This window comes from Symphodus melops (assembly GCF_947650265.1).
Source record: "Symphodus melops genome assembly, chromosome: 14".
Taxonomy (NCBI): domain Eukaryota; kingdom Metazoa; phylum Chordata; class Actinopteri; order Labriformes; family Labridae; genus Symphodus; species Symphodus melops.
The window spans coordinates 2,163,945-2,186,857 of record NC_136704.1 but is presented as its reverse complement, the minus strand read 5'-3'; the positions used below and the strand labels follow the sequence as shown (position 1 = coordinate 2,186,857).

Sequence of the window (22,913 nt, the reverse complement as noted above, 5' to 3'; positions counted from 1 at the left end):
AGGAGAGTTCCTCGAGAACAATCAAGTCCAGAAGAAACTGGCGAGTCTTTCTGACAGATGAACGGCCTCGATGCTTCTGCTTTTAAATCCCCTCTGCTGCCCGTTCTGTTTCCACAGTCAGCGGACGGTTGGCGTCTGTTTCGGGAGCGGCTGCCTCCGAGGTCAAATCAACATTATCCACTTTCTTTGTTAAAGGTTCGCTGAACTTGAGACTCCATTATTTAGAAAGTTAAAATCCATATTTAGCATCACTACTTGAGTTAGACGTTCAATGTTTCCGTTGAATCATCATTACCTACAGACGCACATCGACCCGTTTCACCAACAGACATCCGTCATGTCCTCTCGTGATGCTGGTTTAATCCACTTACAGCATCAGGGCTCCTGGTCCTGGGAGAGATCCAGGGACGCTGTCCTGACAACACCAGATCCCTTCTAACTGTGTCAGTTTGAGTAAAAACATCCGGCTTTTATTTTGATAAACCATCATCGTCTGTTTTTGAAGGAGGCTTTTTGCCTCTGCATGTTTCTAATAAGCTCCAGCAGCAGAAAGCTGCTCAAACTAGGATCAATGTTGGAGATGAAACATGGAGAGAGGTTAGAACGCAGAAAGCTTTACAGACCCATGCAGAGCTGGCTAAACACTGAAGCTACAGTGTCCACCACATGCAGAGCTGGCTAAACACTGAAGCTACAGTGTCCACCACATGCAGAGCTGGCTAAACACTGAAGCTACAGTGTCCACCACATGCAGAGCTGGCTAAACACTGAAGCTACAGTGTCCACCACATGCAGAGCTGTGTGTGTGTGTGTGTGTGTGTGTGTGTTTTAAAGACGAGTCGAGTTCAGTGATTGATTGATAGATTTATTAGCAGGCTTGATGACCTGTCAGCACATCATGTTCGATCATAAAGCTGCTACAGCGACACAAATACACGTTTTCCTGCAGAGCAATGTTTACATATTTTTCTTTATATGGCACTGTTGATCGTTTCTACAGTTAGAGAACATTTAATACTGAGGTACATAAAATATAAAAAAAAGATTAAAATCTAAACTTTATGAACACATGATCGAGTAAAAAAAATAAAAAATGTCCGCCTGGGTCCTGTGAGAAAGAAACATGGCGTCTGTGACATGTGAAAGGCAAGCGAGCTCACACACATTATTACGACTGATGAAAACAAGCTAACCTGTGACAACACGTTCTCGCTGTAACCACGTTTGAGTCCCACTGAGTCATCAGCCGACACGTCACATGACTGAATCGACTCAACGCTTCAGACTCCGAGATGACACAGAGACTTTTAAAAAGTGGTTCTGTGGATCGGTCTGTGTAGACATCGACCCATAAAGACCAAAACAGATCCGAGGAAGAGATCTGCAGGAGGTCGACGTATCAGGACCGAGTTTAAACTCACGGACTTTGGCAACTCATGACGTCAGATATATAAAAGGTGCATAACAAGCATTAAACATTCATAATGTGCTAAATAGCAGTGACTACACAGGCTTCATGTTTCTAACAGAGCTGATGTAAACTTCTTAAATCATGGCGAGTAGAAAACTTTTATAGAATTACTGGAACGCGGCGCTAAAGACATGAAAGAGACGGGAAAGAGACATTTAGGACGCACTCACACCAAGCGCTCCGTGACGTGACTAAACACGCCTCACCTCTGGAGCCCGACCTGCTCCGACCCGGCACGCTGTGACACGGCACGCTCGTGGGTACACGACGTGGACCGCCTGATCCTGAAGTCATCTGACTAACGTGAGGCAGAAGGTCACCGAGGAGGAGCCGTGGTTAAGCACGTTACGGGGACGACCGAGCCGGGTGTGAGTGCGCCCTTAAAACCCACAGGAGGGTCATTTCCACCATCGCTCAGTGACACTACAGACAAGAAAGGGTTAAAGCCTAATAAAGTGTATCCTGCAGAGCGTGACATGTTCTTTGGTTAAATCTCTAAAGAGCGCGTTTACAAACCAGGCGACTTATTCTAAAGGAATAAAAAGGAATGATTGTTTTTTAAAGAATTACACCTCAAATTAACACATGTGAATAAAACATATCTCATAACTATTCTGACACTTAGACTGGAGCGTGCACGCTTGATGCATCCTGGGTTTTCCTTGGCAAAGGAGAGAGGTGGAGTTTAGAAAGCGTTTGAAGGACGGCGAGATGAGATGAAGCTGCGTTCGTCCTTCATACCTGCAGGAGGTGACGTGTGGATCAGATGCTCCCTGCAGGAGCCGGAGCAGGATTGTTGGACTGTGGTGGTTTCAGCTTCATGGTGGTGAAAAAGTCCACAAGCTGAGCGGGAACTTCTGCCAACACGCTCTTAGCCAGAGCTTCTCGGGGACCCTGGAAGAAGAAAACAAAGGGTTAAAGAGCAGAGAGAGGAGACTTTGTGATGCAATGAATAAATCATGACTCATTAATGGAGTGAAAGGAGCGAAGAGGAGGAGGAGGAGGAGCAGCGAGTCATGCAGAGGGGAGACATGATCCTGATAGGTCAAACATCTCTTCAAATGTTTGTTATGATTTGTGTTTGAGGTGGAAACCTCCAGAAGAGCTGCTCACACACACGCAGGTCACACACATGCACACACACACACACACACACGCAGGTCACACACACACACGCAGGTCACACACATGCACACACGTGCAAGTCGTGCTCAAAGAAACGTCTGCAGGACTCAGAAAGCATCCGTGCACCTTTCCAACTACCGAACCAACTTCTAGATTTTGTTCGTCAGGTGAACATGTCTGCTTCAGTCACCACGCTTCAGGTGTTTCAGGTTCAGCTCTGATAGAAACACACTCTTCTCTGACATTATGCAGGAGTTTGGTTTGGTGCCCTTTCGTCCTTCCCTCACAGACGACGTGCTGTCCGTCTCATCACCTTTGCAGAGACAACTTTTGGCGTAAGCTGGACGAGTCGAAACCTGAGACAGGACTTGTGTCTGCAGCCGGTAAAGCCGAGACATCTGCAGGGACGTTCACTCTTCTAAACATGAATCTGCATCTGCCAAACGTTTGTTTTTTTCTCTGCACTGAAAACGATGTGAAGCAAAGAGGTCGGATGAGTTGGACAGACGACATGCAGAAGGTTAAAAAGGCAGTGAGTGAAGCAGTGCGGACGCCATGAGATGGGTCGACTGAGTGAGGAGGTTATTCATACAGGAGAAGGAGAGGAGTGGCGTGGGCTTATTTTGGGGTACCCTATGAAGGAGTGGGGTCGTGAGGAGGCTTCAGTTTGAATAGACTGAAGAAGGAGGCCACTTGTTGAGGTAACTCGGCCAAAACACTTTGGGCTAGAGCCTGGCTGGGCGCCTGAAAAGACAAATACACAGAGTCCCACAGGTGAGCTCAGTGCGCCGAGGGCTGGGGGGGCGCTGGGTCTCAATACTTTAACACTACTGGAGGGTGGAACCGTGAAGCTAGAAAACTGAAAATGGCGCCATGAAATGCTCAGAGAAAAAGCTTGATTCATGCAATTTTTTGTTTTTGTTTGTAGCGATGAGTCATTGTTGACAAAAATCACAGCAAACACTCGACATCGAGAGCAACGACGGAAATAAACGATGTCTCACGTTTTGAAACTGTCTGAAGGGAACAAACTGCACGATGTCTCTCATGGCCGACTCGCCGGACAAAGAGCGCAGACGTCCGTCGTCTCCATCCAGGAACTCCATGGCGCTGAAGTCCGCGGCCCCGACCCCGATGATGATGATGGACATGGGCAGACGGGAGGCGTTGACGATGGCGTTGCGGGTCTCATCCATGTCAGTGATCACGCCGTCGGTGATGATGAGCAGGACAAAGTATTGCTTCAGGAAACAACAGAAAACAAAGAAACGTTCAGTTTGGATAAAGGCTCGCTGGCCCCCCTTCAACCAATCAGCTGTGAGAGTCTCCCGTCATGTCCGCGGTGAGTCTGAACACGTGGACACTCACGGACGCGGTGGTCTGCTGCAGGGCTTGCTTAGCGAAGCAGGCGACGTGGTTGATGATCGGGGAGAAGTTTGTGGGTCCGTAGAGTTTGACCTGAGGCAGACAGACCCTGTAGGCCTCCACCACACCTTCAACGCCTACAAACACACACACACGTCATCAGACGCACATCAACTCAACACACACACCGTGTGAGTCACCTTCAGTAAACATACCTGCACAGAAGGGATTTGAAGGGTTGAAGTTGAGAGGGAACTGGTGAGACACCTGTGGAGTGAAACACAAAGGTGTCTGTTATGTTGCCTGACTGCGTAAAGACTCTGCATGCAGCTGAAGTCTGACCTGCCATGAGGGAGGGATCTGAGCTCCGAAGCCAAACGCAGGAAACATCTTGTCGCTACAGAGGAGGGACAGAGAACAGTCGTGTGATTTACCCATGAACACGCATAGAAGGTGAGCTCACTCCGTAAGAGCCAATCGTTTATGGAGAACAACTCGAGCTGGGCGATACGCACCAAAACTCAACACTCAACCTCGTTTGTGTAATTCTCTGCATTACAAAAAAAATAAACTTGTTTGAAGATATATCTTAAAAACTTGGCATATCGCTCATGAATGATGCGCCCACGCTGTACGAGTGAAATCAGGACGGAGCGCTCACAAAGTCAAGTTGGGTTTTTTTTTATTTTTATTTTTTTTAAATCTGCACTCCTGAAAACATGTCGATCATTTCAGGAGGACTGCTCCGGGGTCTCCTGAGGTAAGACCACGCACTCACAGAGTCCTCTTCTCGGTCTGTCTGAGAGCTCGGAGACGTAGAGGTGGCGTGCAGACAGTCTATGCACCGTGACATAAACATCACTCCCATTGGCTGGAGGTGATTCATGATTACACCCTGCTGCGTTCAGCTCAGTCGGAGCTGATAAATAAAAACGAGGCTGGGAGGAGAAACTCCGGCTAACGAGTCTCTGAGTGTGAAAGCTCTGTTTGAAACTCCCACAGTCTGTGTTTCCAGAGTCCTGCACACCTGTCATAGTCCTGGACCACGTTGCCCACAGACCAGATAGCAGACAGGTACTCGTTGACGCCCTGAGGACTGATGTAATGCAGAGACTGAGGAGACTTGGGATCCCCGTTTGAGCCCGTGAAGTCGATCGCCACCTGAGAGAAAAAAATGCAGGTAAATAACAGGTTTTATATATCATCAGTCTTATTATGATGTGAAGAAATAAAAATATTATTAGAGACGTACAGTGAAGTTGATTTGGCAGCCTCCCATAATGTAATCCAGGAAGGTGTACTCCTTCACCACCTGAAAGTTTCATACAAAACACAAAAATGTCAGCGCTAATCCATCATTACTTTAAAGATGGAGTCAGCAGCTGTCTCCTTCAAAATAAAACTCAGTCTCCTCCTAAAGTGATGCTGCTTGTCCCTTCAAAATAAAACTCAGTCTCCTCCTAAAGTGATGCTGCTTGTCCCTTCAAAATAAAACTCAGTCTTCTCCTAAAGTGAAGCTGCTCTTTGTACCTTCTGGGCCTCCGTACATGTGTGACTGTGTCTGCAGAGACCCTGTCCTCTGACTGGATTTGACTCTTCTGATTTGTTGTGGTTGACTCGGGACGTTTGTGGGCGGAGCCGGTGTGTATGAATTAAAATGCTGCTTACTCCACTTTGTGGATTAATCACAAAACTAAAGATGAAACAGCTCTCTTCACCTGACAGTGCTTCACGCTCACAACACCAGAGTTCTTGTAGCCTTTCTTCTTCTGCTTCTTTTTGCTGTTGACGCAGTCAAACTCTGCCTGCAGAAAGAAACGTGTCAATGCAACAAGACCAAAGTATTAAACTCCAAATGTAACAACAGCTCATGTGTTCACAGTATGAAAGAGAAAAGCAAAGTTCATCAGATTCATACCGGGGACGTTCGTGATGCTTGGTTGAGGCGCGTCATCGTGGTCTCAAAAGTCCCGATTAGATCATGTGATCCGTCGTCATCGTAGTCGTAACAATCAACCTGGAAACCATGGAAACAGTCAGACAGGCTGCAGTGTTGAATCCTTCACACAGGAACATGAATACCAGCGGAAAGATTCGTTCACCCAAAACAGTAAGAACAGCGCGACTCTGAGCAGAACGTAAGACACCTTCAATTCTTCTAAACGTCTGAAGGCCGAGTCAATAAATCTCTGCAAATAAAACAGAAGCTAGCGGCATGTTTAGCTCCACATATGGTCCTCTGTGCGTTTTGTATTTTGAGTGAACTCACCCTTTTTAGAGCGAATCAAAAAAAAAGTAGAGATGTAGAAAACAGATAAAAACAAAAACGTGCAAAAGTAAGATTGAAGACACGACTCGTCGTTTGACAGCCAGACAGACGCTGGAAAGAAAATGACCATGAGGGTGTTTTCAAATTAGGCCCGACTGTTTCATACCGAGCCCGAGCACACTTAGGTAGTCTGTTGCGGCCGCTCTACGATTGTCCATCCTGCGACCTTACACGAGGCGTGAACAATGACCCCCCTTCTTCCTTCCACACCTCAGAGGAGTGCTGCACAGATACGACGGCGGTGTAGCATTCAAGTACACGTGAAGACCACAAAAGAACCGGACTTTGAAGTGTGCTCGGGTCCCGGTCTGGGTCCCTCTTGTGAAAGCACCCAGACAGGGAATCAGACAGAAGACCCCCCCCCCCCCCTCATGGTCTAGCCTACAGACACCGGGTGCATCCCGTCAGTGATGGTGAGATGAGGAAAGACAAACACGGTGACACGCTGGCGAACTCACTTGTACTGTTTGTTTGGAAACAGCTTCCTTCCTGACATGTTTGCTTCAGAAGTTGAACAAAAACGATACATTGATCATCAAACTGCGTCACACACTACAATGAGTTCATGTGAGATCGTTATAAACTGCAGCGTCCACAAGGATCCGTGCAGTCTCAGGTGAGCGTCAGTCTTAAACCAAGGTTCGATGCTCCAGGTGAGTCGGCACGTAAAGGTGGAAGAAAAGGTATCATAGTTACTTTTATGGGTTTGTCGAGGTCGCCTCCACACAGCGACTGCAGAGGGATTCGAAAGGGTCTCCATGTTGGATTCAAGTTGTTCTTCACCACCTGAGGACAGAAAGACACACAGCTGAGGCGGGTTTTAAGCCTCCTGACAAACCGTTACACGGCGCCCACCTGTCAATCAGCTCAGCTACACGCTTTATTGTGAATAACTCTGATCCTTCATCCAATCAAAACTGCTGAGTCATCAAAACATTCCCCCCCGTACAGTGTGTGTGGATGGAGACATGAGCTAATCACACCTATTTGGTTTTTTGAAGCAGGCTGTAAACATGTTCATGTCTGCTGTAAAAACAGGCTGTTTGAATGGGTGTGTATGTGACTTCCTGTGCTGCTGCAGCCAGCCTCTAGTGGACACTCCAGGAACTGCAGCCAGCCTCTAGTGGACACTCCAGGTACTGCAGGATATTAAACTTCTGCATGTTTTTAATTTTTTAAACAGCAGATTGCTCTGTCTGAGAAAATGAGAGTTGAGAATCTGAGCTTGTATATACCTCCGTCCTGTGAGCCAGCTGCCATCCAGTTTCTGTCTGTTTGAAGAACTCAAGGTACGGGTCGGACTTCCCAAAGAAATCCTGAGAATTAATAAAAGCACATCAATAAAAATTGGAATGCACAACAAATAAAATTAAAAGGCAACTTCTATGATTTAAAAAAAAAAATCTGTTTACCTTGTTGTCTAATTTCCTCGCTTCCACTTCCAGATTCACCACCCGGTTATCTTTAATTTCCTCAGCGCTGATCTGCAATGAAGACAAACAGGACCATCAAATTACAACTTTTATCATCTGAGGTTTTCTTCAGGACAGAAACACTCACCGTGATCGTCCCCTTTCCTGCAGGAGACTTGTTCTTCAGCACGAGAGGTCGAGTCAGTTTCTTACTGGACACAACCTAAAAGAGAAATCGACAAAGACGTGTGGATTAAAGATCGAGCCTCCTGCACGCCAGCAGACAAAGATCCTGCAGAGTGAACGTCCGAGGTCGAGTTACACAGAAAGAGTCGACTCATCAGCTGCTTATCAACTATGTTACCGCTCGACCTCTAACACGACAAAACAACCGCTGTCGTGTTACACCCAGCGTGTTAGCCGACACCGTCAGTTTACGCAGCACGTTTCAACTTCAGACAATCTGGGCACTTTGACCATGCAGTCTGAAAATGAGGAACAACTGACGCTCCGAAACATGATGTTGATGAACTCGAGTCACTACGACGGATCAGGAGAAGGAGCAGGATAATCCTCGTGAACCTGGACCTGCTCATCCACCTTAGTCCGGTCTGCCTGTGGTCTTTAACACGTGTTCAGTGATGATGGGCGGACAGGGCGCACGCTGGTTACTTCCTGCAGATTGAGGATCTTATTAAGCGGTCCCTGTACGGGTGTATCACAGGATTATGTAGCAACCATTACAGAGAGAACAGCCGTTTACCAACACGGGTTGAGAAAACACTTCCTCATTTCCTCTTCACAAACACGAGGTAAAGCCTCACCTGGCCCAACGTGCACTCCAGCTGGCCCAGGAAGTCGTCATCACTCAGGTCGATGGTTTTGTTGTCGATGTCGTAAATTCCAAACTTTAGTTTCTGCACTATTTCAAAATAGTAGTCGATGACAAACTTCTTTGCAAACTTCGGGCTGAGGCAATTCTGGACCTTCTCAGAGCGACCCACCTGCCGGGAGAGGATGGAGAAATAACGTCAGCATAAAGAAAGCAGGCCAGGATGTGACTGCAGCTTTACGCCACAGTTCAACCTGTGAGGTAATCATTAACGCCGGCGACCCTGAGCAACACTGGCGTAATCACCACCTCTGTCATACATCCTGCAGACCATGTTCAGTTCATACAGGACCACAAGTTCAGACTCCTACTTCCCCTGTCACTCCCTTTTCTTGCTGCCCGTGGTTGTGATAACGTTGCAATGGTCACCTGACGTGCCCCCCCCCCCCACACACCACACACACACTTTACACATCAGCCGTAAAACCGTCATCCTACTCACCTCATACCACTGGGACTCAGAGCTGTTCATCAACAGGACGCACAGCGGGTCGGACTTGGAGCCGATGTCTTTGTCCAGCAGGTTATCACAGCTGACGGTCAGCTCCACCTTGGTCACACACTGAGCAGCCATGTCTGAGTCGTCACGAGCTGCAGAAACAAAAACACATCACGAGGATTAGCGTGCACTTGTTCACACCCAGAGGGAAGTAAAAACCGTAACATCCGTCCCCCCCCTTTCTGTCCCACCTGGAAGCTGTTTGGCAGGGAAGATTTTGCACGTTTTTTTATGGGCGCAACCCAAACACTCAGCGCTGCTGCTTATCCTCCAAATGCATATTCCTTATAAATGTGGCACCATTTCAGAGGGAAATAAACCGGGGTAAGATTAGCTGTCAAAAATCACAAATCTCCTTCTGGGAAAAATGTGTTTTTGACAATTGAAAGAGCCACAATATATGAAGGAAAATATTCACAACTGGTCTTGAACGAAAGCAAAGAATGTCTTCTTTAAAGTGTTAAAGACAAATATTATTAAACACTGAAGAATGTCCTGAACATGACACTAAACCAGGACATGCAGCAGAGTCTAAGATGCAGTTTGAGCTCTACCTGAGGTGGGAGCAGAATCCGGTCTGGCCCACAGAGACGGGCTGAGAGCTGAGGCGGGCTGTGGTTTTAAGCCTCTTGATGAACGTTACACCACATGTCAATCATATCAGCTACGTGTCTGACTATCACGTATCTTCTTCAATATTTAAACGGAGACTCTTTTTTTCAGATCTGTACCTCTGTACAGTGTGTGCCAGTGATGACAATAATCATACCCTGTTCTTTATTTTCCACAGTGGCACACAAATACACATTCAATTACACATCACTGTATTCTCACAAGCTTTTACTTTCATCAGATTCACTGTAGCAGCTCCTCACCAGAACAGAACAGTGATTCAGGATTATTATGAACATTTACACTACATTACATTGTTCTATGTTAACTTAGGCATTACAGTGATTCAGATGTCATAGACTATTGTCATTATTACCTCCCTGATGTGTAAACTACCACAAACATCAATTATGTTAAAGATATTGATCTTATTTTGATTTAGTCTGCTTTTACTTTCGATATCTAGAGGTTTAAGAAACACTGAATTAAACCAGGTGTGGTCAATGATTAACTTCAGTGTGTCTGATGGAATATGTGACACATTAACCGGAGAGCTGTTACGGTTAAAACGGCGTCCGTGTTATCTGGTGACGTTCAGCGGTGGTCGCCGTTTAAGAAGCTTAACCTCACGCGCCCCGTTACCACGGCAACAACAGAATTAAAATCCCCGTTTGACCAGTATAAACATGGACATAATATATAACCATGACACATTAGCTAACGTTAGTAGCTAGCAAGTGCTACCAAACGCTAAGTTTCTATCTTTTAAATTAGCTGGTTAAACATTTAAACTTCGCACAGACAGAAGTGAACATGTTCATAATGTATAAACTTACCGTAAAGATGTGTTCTCAAAGTTAAAGAAGAAAGTACCTTGGTAGGTGAAGCAAAAGCCTCAACTTCTATTACTTCAAACTGGTAACACCCTTTCGTGTTTTATCTCCACAACTCTCGCGAGAAGTCGTAAGGTCACGCCCTGGTGCTGGAAAATCCAAATCAGGGGAACGCCCATTAGAAAAGAGCTCAGAAAAACAACTATCTACAAGTTCTACTGATTAATGAAGTTATGAGGACGTTTTCTTTTCAAGTCTTAATATGTATTGACCTTTTTATATGTACAAAACACCAGGAGGATTATCATCTCTCTGATTAAGTCCAGTGTTACAAAAAGTTTATGTGCTATTAAAAAACAACAAAGATCCTGTGGGCCCTTCAAAATAAAATCAAGATAACGCTTGTGTAGTCCTATTCTGATGGTAGTTTATCAATGAAAGTATGATTTATTTATGACCTGTCAGGCGTGTATCTCAGCCCCTTACCCCCACACTGGGTCCTCGGGGGTCCCAGCCTAGACTCAGGTAAAAAGTTTGAGACTGTTGAGGACATTAGTTTCACACTCCATAAAATAAGTTTCAATTTCACCCAAATAAAGAAATGAATCACAGCTTTGTGAAAATACACAGATTTTTATTGTCGGTTTACAAACATAAGAGCTAATTTTTCAAATAATACAAAACTGAAACATAAAGTAGTAAAAGATGGCTTATTTGTTTTTTAATGAATCATATTTACATGTAATACTAATCAAAACAAAGTCGAGGACAAAGACAGGTGAACAACACGAGGCAATGCCACGGTGCAAACAAACAATATAAATACTTTGACACTGACTGAAATGTATTATTTCATTTTATATAAAACTCAGTAAAGAGTTGTAACCTCTTCGTTTTAAGAGAAAGTCACCACCGAACATATAGAAGTGAAAACGTGCAGTTAAGAATTGCTACTAATAATAATCGCTTCCAGATTTCCTCCTTGTTTCGTACATAAGATATGAAAATAATCTGGTAACTGAATTAAAAAAAAACAATAAGCGGGGCCAGATTCATAAAACCTTCTAAAGAAAGAAGAACACATTAAGTGCCGGTTTCTTCTGAATTTCAGTCTGAAGACAAAAGTTAAGAAGATTTCATATTCATGAAAAGTGCTCATTTACTTTATTAACTTTTTTTTCCGAAGAAAAAGCAAAGTTCTTAAACTTTGATGTAATTTTCTCCTTAGCTTTAAATTTACTCGTCCTTAAATTGTTAGAGTGAAAAGAAAAGCCTCTAAATTCATTCATTCAAACATATTTTAAACAATCCATTTGGATTTCCAGTTTTAACAAACTTGTCTTAACTTTGATTGTTAATTTTATCCACTTCAGTTTTGGACGCATGTCTCATGTGCTCCTGAAATAAGAGAGCACAATATTAAAACAAGTTTTGTCTAAAGAAAACGTTTGTGAATCCGGCCCCTGATTCCAGTAGAAAACAGCAGCAGAGGCCGACAATAAAGCTCTCGAGAAAAGTTACAAAAGGTTTCATTTAAAGAGTCTCGTTGATCCGATTTGAAGGCATCCAGTATGTAAACATGTCGGAATAGTTTTTTGTGTCACCGGAGATTGATCCAAGATTTAAACACGAGGTATTCTTGATTTCTGAGGAAAGCTGACAGATGATGATTGTTATGGAGAGATACTGGAGGGAAAGGGACGCGGTGACATGTTCAGGCAGCTGTGGATCCGTTAGTAGAGTCGGTCAACCAGAAGGTTCGATTCTGTTTAACTACACATGGCATTGATAGGACCTACCTACCTAAATTTCCTGAGGGAGTCATCCCAAAGGATCAATAAAGTTTAGTCTAGGAAGACACACACTCTGATTCTCAGCATTGTACTTTTGCTACATCACGTTTGACCTCAGGAGACACCTCGTCCTCCTGACGAGTGCATACGTTAGGATGTTTGAGAAACAAACGAGAAGGCAGATTTTAGCTGCCTCAGTTTTCCCCCAAAGAAACATGCTAATACATGTTAATGAAATATAAAACTCCAAACAATCCTGGCACTTGAGACATAATAAATCATGTGTCTACGTAAGACTCGTGTTAGTAGATAATATCAGTGCTGGATGCTGCATGCTTATTTGACATTTGAATTAAAGATCCATTAAAGACTGGGAGTGTGTGCATACTGGAGTTACTGGTACACTAAAGGGGAGAGGGAGATCCGAGTCAGGATGCATCACTCGGGGGTGCGGACGCTGACACGTCATGAGGAGGAGTGGCGCTGTCGGGCGGCCTCAGGCTCATGGTGTTGAAGAAACTGGTCACCTGGCCGGGGACTTCTGCCAGCACGCTCTGAGCGAGCATTTCCTGAGGACTCTGAAGAGGAGAGACAGAGCGACGAGGTGAGAGCGGGAAATGTGTCTGAGGTTCAAAATGGAGGAATGAGGGGAAAAGTGAAAGCAGCCACACGAGACGAGCAGAGTGAGCAGTATGTGGGTCTGATTAATATGAAGCTATGCTTAGTAGAAAAGTGTCTTTGAACAGCACACAGGCCAAACACCGTCACCTATCATGCCCTGACACATCTGCACTGAGATGCTGCAGCTGTGTGGAAATTAAAATGTTGAAGCCTCGTATGAACACAACCTCTCGTTTAGGACCAACACAGACAGAAGTGACACTTTATGTTACACTGAGCTCACGGTAGGTATGAGGTCCTTCATGCAAACAAAATGGTTGTCATGGTGACGGTTAGAAAGGCGTGAACGCTCTGAGAATGAGGAGGCTGTTAGTTTGTTGGCAGAGTTCTTTGTGACCTTTAGTTGTAGTTGAAGTTTTGACCACTAGATGTCACTGTTGTTATTGGACACAAGCTGGAGGCTTCAGTTCTCACCTCTTCATCACGTTTTGTCCTGTCGTACGAACACCAGACTTTGTGTTTGTGGATGACAGTCTAACTAAAAGTTGTTTTAGTCGTTAGTCTGTTCAGAGACGATCACACACGAGAGGGAACAAACACTGCAGGAAGAACAAAGGCTGCTCTCTGATTGGTCAAAACATCATGAAACTAAACATCTGCAGCTTTTTGGGCGATGTTGAACTGGCTACTACGGTGGCTGGGAGTGAAAACCGAAATGACAAAATCTAAATCACTTTTACAAACACAGAACTTTTTTCTTTTTTTTTTTAAATATGAGAAAAGCAAAACACTTTCACGAGTGCTGAGACAAATTCACAAAGGACAGAAACTCTGCACAGTCTTTCCGGTGACTAACAGACCTATCACTCAGTCACTCCTGGGTCATTCCCGTCTTTTGGTACGTTCCCTTTCAGGTGAGATTCTGTCGTTTGTCCAAGTGTAAAATGTTTTGCTTTCGTAATCTTATATTATAAAATTTAAACATTTCAATTTGTCTGTTTGTAAAAGTGTTTCACACAGTTTTGAAACTTTTTATTTTTTTTCAGTTTCCTTTTTCCTGAAGTGAAGTGAGAATTCTTGATTTAGTGTTCAGGGTCCACACCTCCAGTGTGTGAGGACAGTGTCCCACAAGCTGAGACTGGTCAGGACATTAAGCCCTTCAATGAACAGGTTGGTGAAGCAAGCTAATGTGATGATTAACTTTGTTTCTACTGGAATTCATGCAGCTTTAAAGGTCACATATTCTCCTCCATGTTCCTCTAACACGTGTCTCTAGTCTGTCTACAAACGAAAAGTCCATCCTCTCCGTCTCCTGCCTGCTCAAACAGGCCATTTGGAGACGTTCCCTTCATGACATCACAAAGGGCAGTAGCCCCTCCCCCAGGTGGGTGACACTCCCACAGCTAGGTGTTTGTTCTGCCCTCTGAGTCTGCCTTCTCACCGTAAACAATAGGACATGGAGCCAGAAAGCAGCGAGTACACACGAGCCCTTCCAGAGAGGGGGCGTGGTCAGACACAGCTCATTTACATATTTAAAGCTACAGACACAGAAACAGCCTGTTCTGAGCAGGGCTGAAATAGAGGGGTTTACAGACATGATCAAATACAGGATCAGAGTGGATTTACAACAACACACTTCTGACACTGATTTCACCTGAAGAAGAGGAGGAGGAGATCATGTGACCTTTAAATTGAAAGTGGCAGAGAGGAAAGGGAGCATGTCGTGGGGGTGATCCTACATTTCTAGGACGGGCTTGGCTCGCTGGGGGGCTTCAGTTGAAATAAATTGAAGAAGGAAGCCACTTGATCGGGCAACTCAGCCAGAACACTCTGAGCAAGAGCCACAGTGCCTGCCTGAAATAAGACGTGCAGACATTTGAATGTAAGCGTGACTTCAGGGTTATGAAGAAGGTTACGTGGTGAACGCCTGCAGAGTTAGTTTGACGATGGAGCTTACATTTTGGAACTGCCGGAAAGGAACAAACTGCACGATGTCCCGCATGGCAGACTCTCCTGTAGCTGAGCGTAAGTTCCCGTCGTCTCCATCCAGGAACTCCATGGCGCTGAAGTCCGCCCCCCCGACCCCGATGATGATGATGGACATGGGCAGACGGGAGGCGTTGACGATGGCGCTGCGAGTCTGATCCATGTCAGTGATCACTCCGTCGGTGATGATCAGCAGGACAAAGTATTGCTGTGAAATTAGGGAACAACACAACAATCACAGTAAAGCTCAGTGCCGGGGTGTCGAGATGCACCGATCAAAATGTGTAAACAGTCTTAATCTTTGCCTCTTATCCTGCATACTGTATGACTCTCAGTTTGACCTTTGACCTGTAACTAGCATGTGTTTGGACTGTGGGACGAAGCCGGAGTACCCGGAGAGAAACCCTCCTCTAAACCATCACGACAAAAACAGACAGACAGACTCCAGTTCACTCACTGACGCCGTTTCCTGCTGCATGGCCTGTTTGCCGAAACAGGCGACGTGGTTGATGATTGGGGAGAAGTTTGTGGGACCGTAAAGCTTCACCTGGGGGATGCACTGCTGGTAGGCCTGGACCACGCCCTCGATACCTGAAAGCACATAAACACTGAGGAACAGAAATAACTCTCAGGTGACATTCAATTAAAAAAACAAACAGAAAATGTGTTTTTCCCTGGCGGGTCTTTCACATCGAGAGGCAGCATGAAAAACAAAACACAGGAACAGCAGAGACTTTTCAAAGCAGACTAAAATATCAAATCAAATGACAAAACACACAAGTAGACGGTGATCAGACAGGCTGTGAGAAACTAATGTGCAGACAGACAAAGTAACCAGAGCTGCATGAAGATCTAATATGGACAGAATAAAGTGATCAAACACACACAGGGGCGGATAAAGAGGGAGGTACATTTGGAAGAGAGAGTTGAGTCTGGGTTTGGTGGGAGGTTCATGTGTGAGTGTGCTTTCACTCCTGATACCTGCAGGAGGAGCTGAAACACAAACAGATCCCCTCTGAGTTTCTCCAGCCAGCCTGAATGCACTCGGGTTACGTTCTGTCATCTTTAAAAAAGTGGCAGTTTGAGTTCACCTTGGTTATTTTGGGTCTTTCATTACCTGCACAGAACGGGTTTGATGGGTTGAAGTTGATGGGGAACTCATGAGAGACCTGCAACACAAACATTTTTTTTTTTCTTTAATTGTGATTTGAGATTCATCCATTAAAGACAAGATTTTGATGCACAAGAGAAGAAAACACAGAGACTCAAACACAAACAGCTACCTGCATCGTAGGAGGGATCTGAGCTCCAAATCCAAACGCAGGGAACATCTTGTCACTGCAGGGATCAAGTGAGACGGGCGTCAACGACTCAACTCGTTTAAACGGGTCACACTGCGAACACTCACACAGCATCATACGTACCTGTCGTAGTCCTGGATGACGTTACCCACTGCCCAGATGGCTGCCAGGTATTCATTGTAGCCCTGAGGGCTGATGTAGTGAAGGGACTGAGGGGTCCGGGGATCCCCGTTAGAGCCGGTGAAGTCGATGGCGATCTGTCCCGAGGACGGAGAGAGGGAGAAACACAGACAGTAAAGTTCTGATGACGTTCATGAGGAGAGGGACGCTGCACGGGGACGCATGTCGTACTCACAGTGACGTTAATCTGACAGCCTCCCATTATGTAGTCCAGAAAGGTGTACTCCTTCACCACCTGGAGTTTCATTCAGGACAGAGAAATCAACGCAGCTGTTTAAGGAACTCATAAAACAAACAGGTCAGGGTGTATTTTAAAAATACAACATGCCAGTAAAATATAAATTTAGACGTGTAGGTAAACTGTCCATCCTGCAGCTGACGGTGAACACTGGAGGAAATCTGTCTGAGAATACAAACGGTTTCTTAAAGCTCATTTCATCGGGGACTTTGCAGCTTGTTTTGCTCAGATACGGCCTGAGAGATGTCTCCATTATCTCCCATTTATTGTTCTGCAGGGAGACAAGCTAGCTGCACTATACTTCCTGTCCACTTTGCACACGCCTCTTCTGCCTGAGCCGAGGAGCTGGACCGTGCTGGAGCGCTCACAGACGTGCTCGGGAAGTGTGAGCGCAGCCTTTACGTCCTTCAGGCACTGAATTCCTTAAAGCTGTTCTTGTTTAATTTAAAGTTTTAATATCAAGGCAGATTAAATCTACATATCCAAACAAATGTTACACTCCCTGTTTCCAGTCGTTTGTATTTGTCTGTCTTTTTAATCCTAATTCATCTTGTTTCTCTCACTAAACCTTTAATCTCCTGCTCGTTCTGTTTCATCCTCCTCCAGATTTAACGCGTGCATCGAGAGCAGTCCCACAACAACAAGAGCCTTCACAGGAAGAGACGGATACTGACCTCACTCATCCTCCAATGAGCAGCCAGAATACAATAGATAGTTAGTTAGACCCTGCATACCTGGCACTTCTTTACAACGATCACACCCGAGTTCTTGTATCCTTTCTTCTTCTGTTTCTTCTTGCTGTTGATGCAATCGAACTCAGCCTGAGAGGAGCGAGAACACACACGAGTCAGAGACAAAAACAACCTGTAAGCTTCATCCGGTACATGCTACAAGAACAAAACGTATTCTGTGGCCTTTAAAGATGAAATGAAGATCAAACAGTCACAAAGAGAGCGACGGAGAGTCGGAGCTCACAGCGTAGGTTTGTGACCCCTGCTGGATTTGTGCCAGCGTGGTCTCAAAGCATCCGATGAAGTCGTGAGAGCCGCTGTTGTTGTAGTCGTAACAATCCACCTGGAGAGACACAGATAACACTCATTACATGAGCTATCACCAGAGTCTGCAAACCAAAGCAGTCACACCAAACCATGCTTCAGGTGAGGAGCTTCAAGGGACAGAAACTCAACTGCAGTCCGACCGATAACTCGACAATACCGGCCGATACGAGCGCTTCAAGTCAACATCGATGTCGGCTCATTTTACCTCAGATATGTGCTGATATTTCACCAGCAACATATGCTCATGTGATCCTTAAAAATACACTTCAATCAATGTGGCTGCAAAGCTGTGATGATAATAATAATGACAGCAGGACCGTCACCCTGCGATTAAAGAAGTCGGTGCATTTTAAGGATCTCTCTCGTTACTGTCAATGATTAAGAACAGCTGCTGTGGAGACACGCTCATTATCAGAAATCAATGAATATCCAGATAAGTGTCACGCATGCTAACGTACATGCTCAGTCACGTTCCAGTGTTTGATCACTACATTTCAAAACATGTATTAGATCTATCTCTACGGGTCGATTATAAATCCAAGACAGATATCGGCCGATATGTCGGGACTGATCTTTTATATCGCCATGAAACATTAAAAGAAGGAGATGAAACTCACACACAAGCCTTCTAACTAACTAAAGAGCAAACCCACGGACTCCTCCAGAAGGATGTACCTGATGAGAGCGTGACGGCCTGCAGCTTCAGCGTGGAGTGAACAGGTAGAAGACAAACAGGTGGAGCAGTCAGACGAGACAAACTGTGACGCTACCAGACGAAGCACTAAAGAATCTACCTGAACCGGAAACTTCTACTGGATGGGACTCGGTCCTGTTGGTTAACTTACCAGTTAAAAACTGGTTTTATTCAACTGTTTATCATGTTTTTAAATCGTGGAGTGGAGGCAGGTTTCTCCTGCAGAGAGTCAGAGTGAGCTGACTGAGAGAAGGCAGCAGGATATAATCAGGAGAATTCACCTGGAGCCAGTGGGAGGGGCTTAGACTGTCTGCACGCCACCGTGCTCTAATCAACCTGCTGCATTCTGTTTCCTGTTCTCCTCCATGTTCGTGCTCAAACAGAGACTCGCCATTAAAACAGGTAAGTTAACCAACAAGTGACATTTGTTGTGCATGTTCCTTTAAGACAGACGTAGACGTGTCTCGGACTCCGTCCCCGTCCGCTCACAGACGCTGCATCCTCCTCCGTGGAGGAAGACGGTGAAGACAGAAAACTCACTTGTCTGTGGACTTGAAATCATCTCTTCCTTAAGAGTGCGTTTACGGGGTCAGAAACAAAACAAAACAACACGTGAAGAAAAGCTAAAACACATAGAAGTCATCAGAGCGTACGCTGCAAGAGTTCGATGCTCTCTGACACAGGGAATAAAAACTCATCTAAATTAAGGAACGTCTTCAGGAAAAAAAAATCTAATAAAGTTGGTAAATTCTGAGATTTTCCCAGTGGTGATATTTCCTGAATATCAGTTTTATAAAGTCTCAGACAGTGTCGACATATCACTTCACTGAAAACAGAAAGTTCTGATCGACTCGTTAAAGTCTTGATGAGGTCCTGAACTTTCTACTATTACTAAAAGGATCAAACCTGGATGAGACAGGAGGGATTTTACAAGACTGCAGCAACAAACAAAACCAACATTTTTACATTTCTTCATTTCCTCCCGCTAAAACCTTTCGACACTGACACCAAACACTTGAGGATAACATGGCGGTTGGAGGGGGGGGGCGGGGCTTAACACGTGCTGCAGTCTGCTTCTGCCTGTGTTTGTACCTTAATGGGTTTCTCCACGTCCCCTCCACAGAGCGACTGCATGGCGATGCTGAACGGTCTCCATGTCGGGTTGAGGTTGTTTTTCACCACCTGCAGTAAAAACGATGAACTTCATGATGTCGCTCAGTTCTGCAGGGTTTGAACCTTCACATGATATCTGTACCTCGGTCCTGTGAGCCAGCTGCCACCCACTCTCTGTCTGCCTGTAAAATTCCAGGAAAGGGTCGGACTTGCCAAAGAAATCCTGGAAAAGGTAAGGAAAGATTAAAAATCTGCCCAGACGACCGGAGTCTAAAACGAGCTCGCAGGAGAACACCGACACATTCACAGAAAAGTTCCACACACTGTTCACGTTCACTAAACACACTTCTGTTTTTAAACACAACAATACAGACGTGTATTTAGTGAACCAGGATTAAACAGCTTTATGTGATTTAATTTAGCTCTTTAAAATCTCAACGCTTTGGAGATGTTTAGTCGTCTCACCCACACGTTTTTAAACTTCATGAAAATGGAAAACAAAAGATTTCTCTTCATGAAAGCAACGAGGCTGCATCCTCATCTTCTTAATATTTCTGAATTTTAAAACCTGTAATTCAACTCAGTCTCAGGATTACCTTTTTATCCAGTTTTCTAGCCGCAGCTTCAAATAGCACCACCCTGTTGTCTGTTCTTTCTTCTGCACTTATCTATGAAAACCATGAAACAGCGGTGAGATGGTGACAGAAACACAAACTCTCTCAGTCAGTCTGAGAAGAACAAACTCACAGCGATGGTTCCTCTTCCTGCAGGTGTCCTGTCCTTCTTAACGAGCGGTCTCGTTAACTTCCTGGAGGACACGATCTGGACAGAAAAACACTTTTTGTAACATGAACTGTAAAAATAAGATAAAGCTGGGAAAGGAAACAAGAGCATGATGATGATGAGTGCAGGACCTGTTCTGACGGCTCACCTGTCCCAAGGTGCACTCCAGCTCTCCCAGGAAGTCAGCATCCTGCAGGCTGTTGTTTTCACTGTCGATGTCGTAAACCTCAAACTTCAGCTTCTGCACCATCTCGAAATAATAATCGATGAGAAACGTCTTGGAGAACTTGGGATTAAGGCAGTTGTTGATTCTCTCCGTCCGGCCGACCTGACGCAGACACAGAGCGATGGATTCATTCTGTTAGTCCGACGCTCTTTTCCCTGAGTTTAACTTCCTCTCTACAAACTCTTGAAATCTTTGCAGAGAAACAAGCGAGTGAGCTTCTCACCTCAGTCCAGTGAGGCCCTGAGCTGTTCATGAAGAGCACACACAGAGGGTCCGACTTTGAGAACGCATCCATGTCCAGCAGATTCTCACACGAGATGCTAATCTCCACCTTGGTCACGCAGTCAGTGACCTTAGACCCCGGGGTCGCCAGTGCCGCCATCACAGCCTGGAGGACTCACACGTTCATACAAACTGAAAAACAGGAAAACAAAGAAAGACGTTTCATAAGATGCCAGCAGACTTCAGAGTTTGGGTGGGAGCGTGCCAGAGGAGGAGGTCAGACAGGTAGCCGGGTTATTGAGGGTGTTGGAGGCAGTGACAAGGAGTTTGAAGCCGGGCTGGGGCGAGGGGAGTCAGCAGAGTTTATGAAGGCCGGGGGCTTTTGGTCACTGATGCGTCAATGAGCCTATTGATCAAGAATGCGTGAGTGAGGGTCTCAGCATCTGAATAGGAGAGAGGGGATGGACGGAGGCGGTCGAGGTTACTGAGGAGGAAAAGGCTGCTTTGGTGACAACTATATTATTATTTATTTAACCTTTTCATCACAGTTATGAATATTGATTTGCAATTATTTTCATCTATAGGACATTTTTTAAATTTCTTTTTATGTTTAAGTGTCATGTATGTTTAATTTTAATAAAAACATGTGATGCAGGTGTTGAAAAAAACAAAAACAAAAGAGTTAGACTTAGACTGAACTCTATTGATTGTTTTGGGATGACTCCCTCAGTTCCCAGCAGCAAATAAGACAACAATAAAATGTAGCAGGTGACAAAAAATAAAAAGTTATGACTTTAACCTGGAGCCACTGACACATAAACATGTAGTTAATCATTTGCTCCGTTACCTCAGCAGACCTTAACATATGACATGTGGTCAGATTTCCACTGCAACAAGTCGCCACACCCAGAAGTGTTCCTGTCACACACACACACACACACACACACACACACACACACACACACCCGCCAAACTTCATTCACAAACTGAACAACTTCAAGTGTTTGATGGAGAATACATTCACAGCATGTTGATTATGTTTCATAGCACATATTAGCAGTCTACATGTTTGCTCCGTCAGTTCGGCTCCTTTAGTTTTAATAAATGTCACGTGACTTCTTCGTGTCGTTGATTTAAAACTGACGAGTCTCGTGCCAAACGCAGCGCGTGAGACTGCAGGAACATGAAGGAAACATGAACCGGATCTGGCGATGCAACATCATCAGAATAATATGGACTTAAACACTGATAGAGGATGACAGAAACACATGAAGCGTCTGTCCAACATTAAATATGGTTTTACTGGTCGCTAGGCAACGCCCATCTACGCTTTCAAACTAACAGTCACATGATTTAAGTTAAAAAAACCTCAGTGTGAATGACGTCAGCGAGGCGAGTTAACACAAGCTGTTTAAAAGTTTGATTCTTCATCTAATTTGATAACAGACTCGAGGAAATGTAGTTCTTGTAGTCCTTACCTTGATAGCCAGCCGAGTTAGCTAGCTGTCTGTGTAAGGCGGGGCTCGAGCGGACCGGAAGTGACGTTTACGTTTGTTTTTGTTGCAAGGGAAATTTCTACAAATGAAACGTACTGCTGACGTAATGACGCCAATGATTAACTACATTTTATGTGTCAATGGCTCCATGTAAAAGTGTTGACTCATTTATACTCCAGTATCTTCATCACCTGCTTTTAATAAACTTAACCTCCCCTGTCACGTGATGTTTGACTCTATAATCACTGTAGTATTTACAGTCTATGATCAATCATGACCTGATATTTTTTAACCGATTACATAAAACTTATAAAATATGTTTTAAGAGCTCTCCATAAACTTCTTTACACCATTTGCTTTCCTGGCACACATTAAAAACGGCTCCACCAATCAGGTACCATAGAATTAGACTGTAGTATGACAATTGTTGTATGTAATGAAAGATTATGATAAACATGTCACTGCTCAGAACAGGCTGTTTTATGTGTCTGTAGCTTTAAATATGTAAATGAGCTGTGTCTGACCACGCCCCCTCTCTGGAAGGGCTCGGGTGTACTCGCTGCTTTCTGGCTCCATGTCCTATTGTTTACGGTGAGAAGGCAGACTCAGAGGGCAGAACAAACACCTAGCTGTGGGAGTGTCACCCACCTGGGGGAGGGGCTAC

General features: G+C 44.9%; 2 protein-coding genes across 5 annotated transcripts; both read right to left on the bottom strand.

Moving 5' to 3' along the window:
• Window positions 1–849: 849 nt before the first annotated feature.
• LOC306834788 (copine-3-like) lies at window positions 850–10,804 on the bottom strand. Of its 2 annotated transcripts, XM_079360981.1 has the most exons (17): window positions 10,542–10,804; window positions 9,037–9,185; window positions 8,527–8,706; window positions 7,851–7,925; window positions 7,703–7,774; window positions 7,526–7,606; window positions 6,987–7,076; window positions 5,880–5,978; window positions 5,680–5,766; window positions 5,214–5,273; window positions 4,989–5,122; window positions 4,304–4,358; window positions 4,177–4,228; window positions 3,965–4,098; window positions 3,601–3,837; window positions 3,229–3,340; window positions 2,229–2,365 (listed from the first exon to the last, which is right to left on the bottom strand). In XM_079360981.1, the coding sequence occupies exons 2-16, from the start codon at window positions 9,166–9,168 to the stop codon at window positions 3,230–3,232; spliced, it is 1,599 nt and encodes a 532-aa protein (XP_079217107.1). In that variant the 5' UTR covers window positions 9,169–9,185; window positions 10,542–10,804; the 3' UTR covers window positions 2,229–2,365; window position 3,229. The 2 variants fall into 2 exon arrangements, with proteins under 2 accessions (XP_079217106.1, XP_079217107.1); XM_079360980.1 differs by lacking the exon at window positions 3,229–3,340 and having other exon boundaries at window positions 850–2,365; window positions 10,542–10,802.
• A 347-nt stretch (window positions 10,805–11,151) lies between these two features.
• On the bottom strand, window positions 11,152–22,288 carry LOC306834786 (copine-3-like). 3 transcript variants are annotated; one of them, XM_079360978.1, is made up of 17 exons: window positions 21,601–21,671; window positions 20,755–20,945; window positions 20,454–20,633; window positions 20,270–20,344; window positions 20,119–20,190; window positions 19,665–19,745; window positions 19,502–19,591; window positions 17,633–17,731; window positions 17,392–17,478; window positions 16,595–16,654; window positions 16,363–16,496; window positions 16,222–16,276; window positions 16,056–16,107; window positions 15,396–15,529; window positions 14,910–15,146; window positions 14,692–14,806; window positions 12,776–12,909 (listed from the first exon to the last, which is right to left on the bottom strand). In XM_079360978.1, exons 2-16 carry the CDS (start codon window positions 20,911–20,913, stop codon window positions 14,696–14,698), a joined length of 1,626 nt encoding a protein of 541 aa, XP_079217104.1. In that variant the 5' UTR covers window positions 20,914–20,945; window positions 21,601–21,671; the 3' UTR covers window positions 12,776–12,909; window positions 14,692–14,695. The 3 variants fall into 3 exon arrangements, with proteins under 3 accessions (XP_079217103.1, XP_079217102.1, XP_079217104.1); XM_079360977.1 differs by lacking the exons at window positions 14,692–14,806; window positions 21,601–21,671 and adding an exon at window positions 22,232–22,288 and having other exon boundaries at window positions 11,152–12,909; XM_079360976.1 differs by lacking the exon at window positions 14,692–14,806 and having other exon boundaries at window positions 11,152–12,909.
• Window positions 22,289–22,913: the final 625 nt, after the last annotated feature.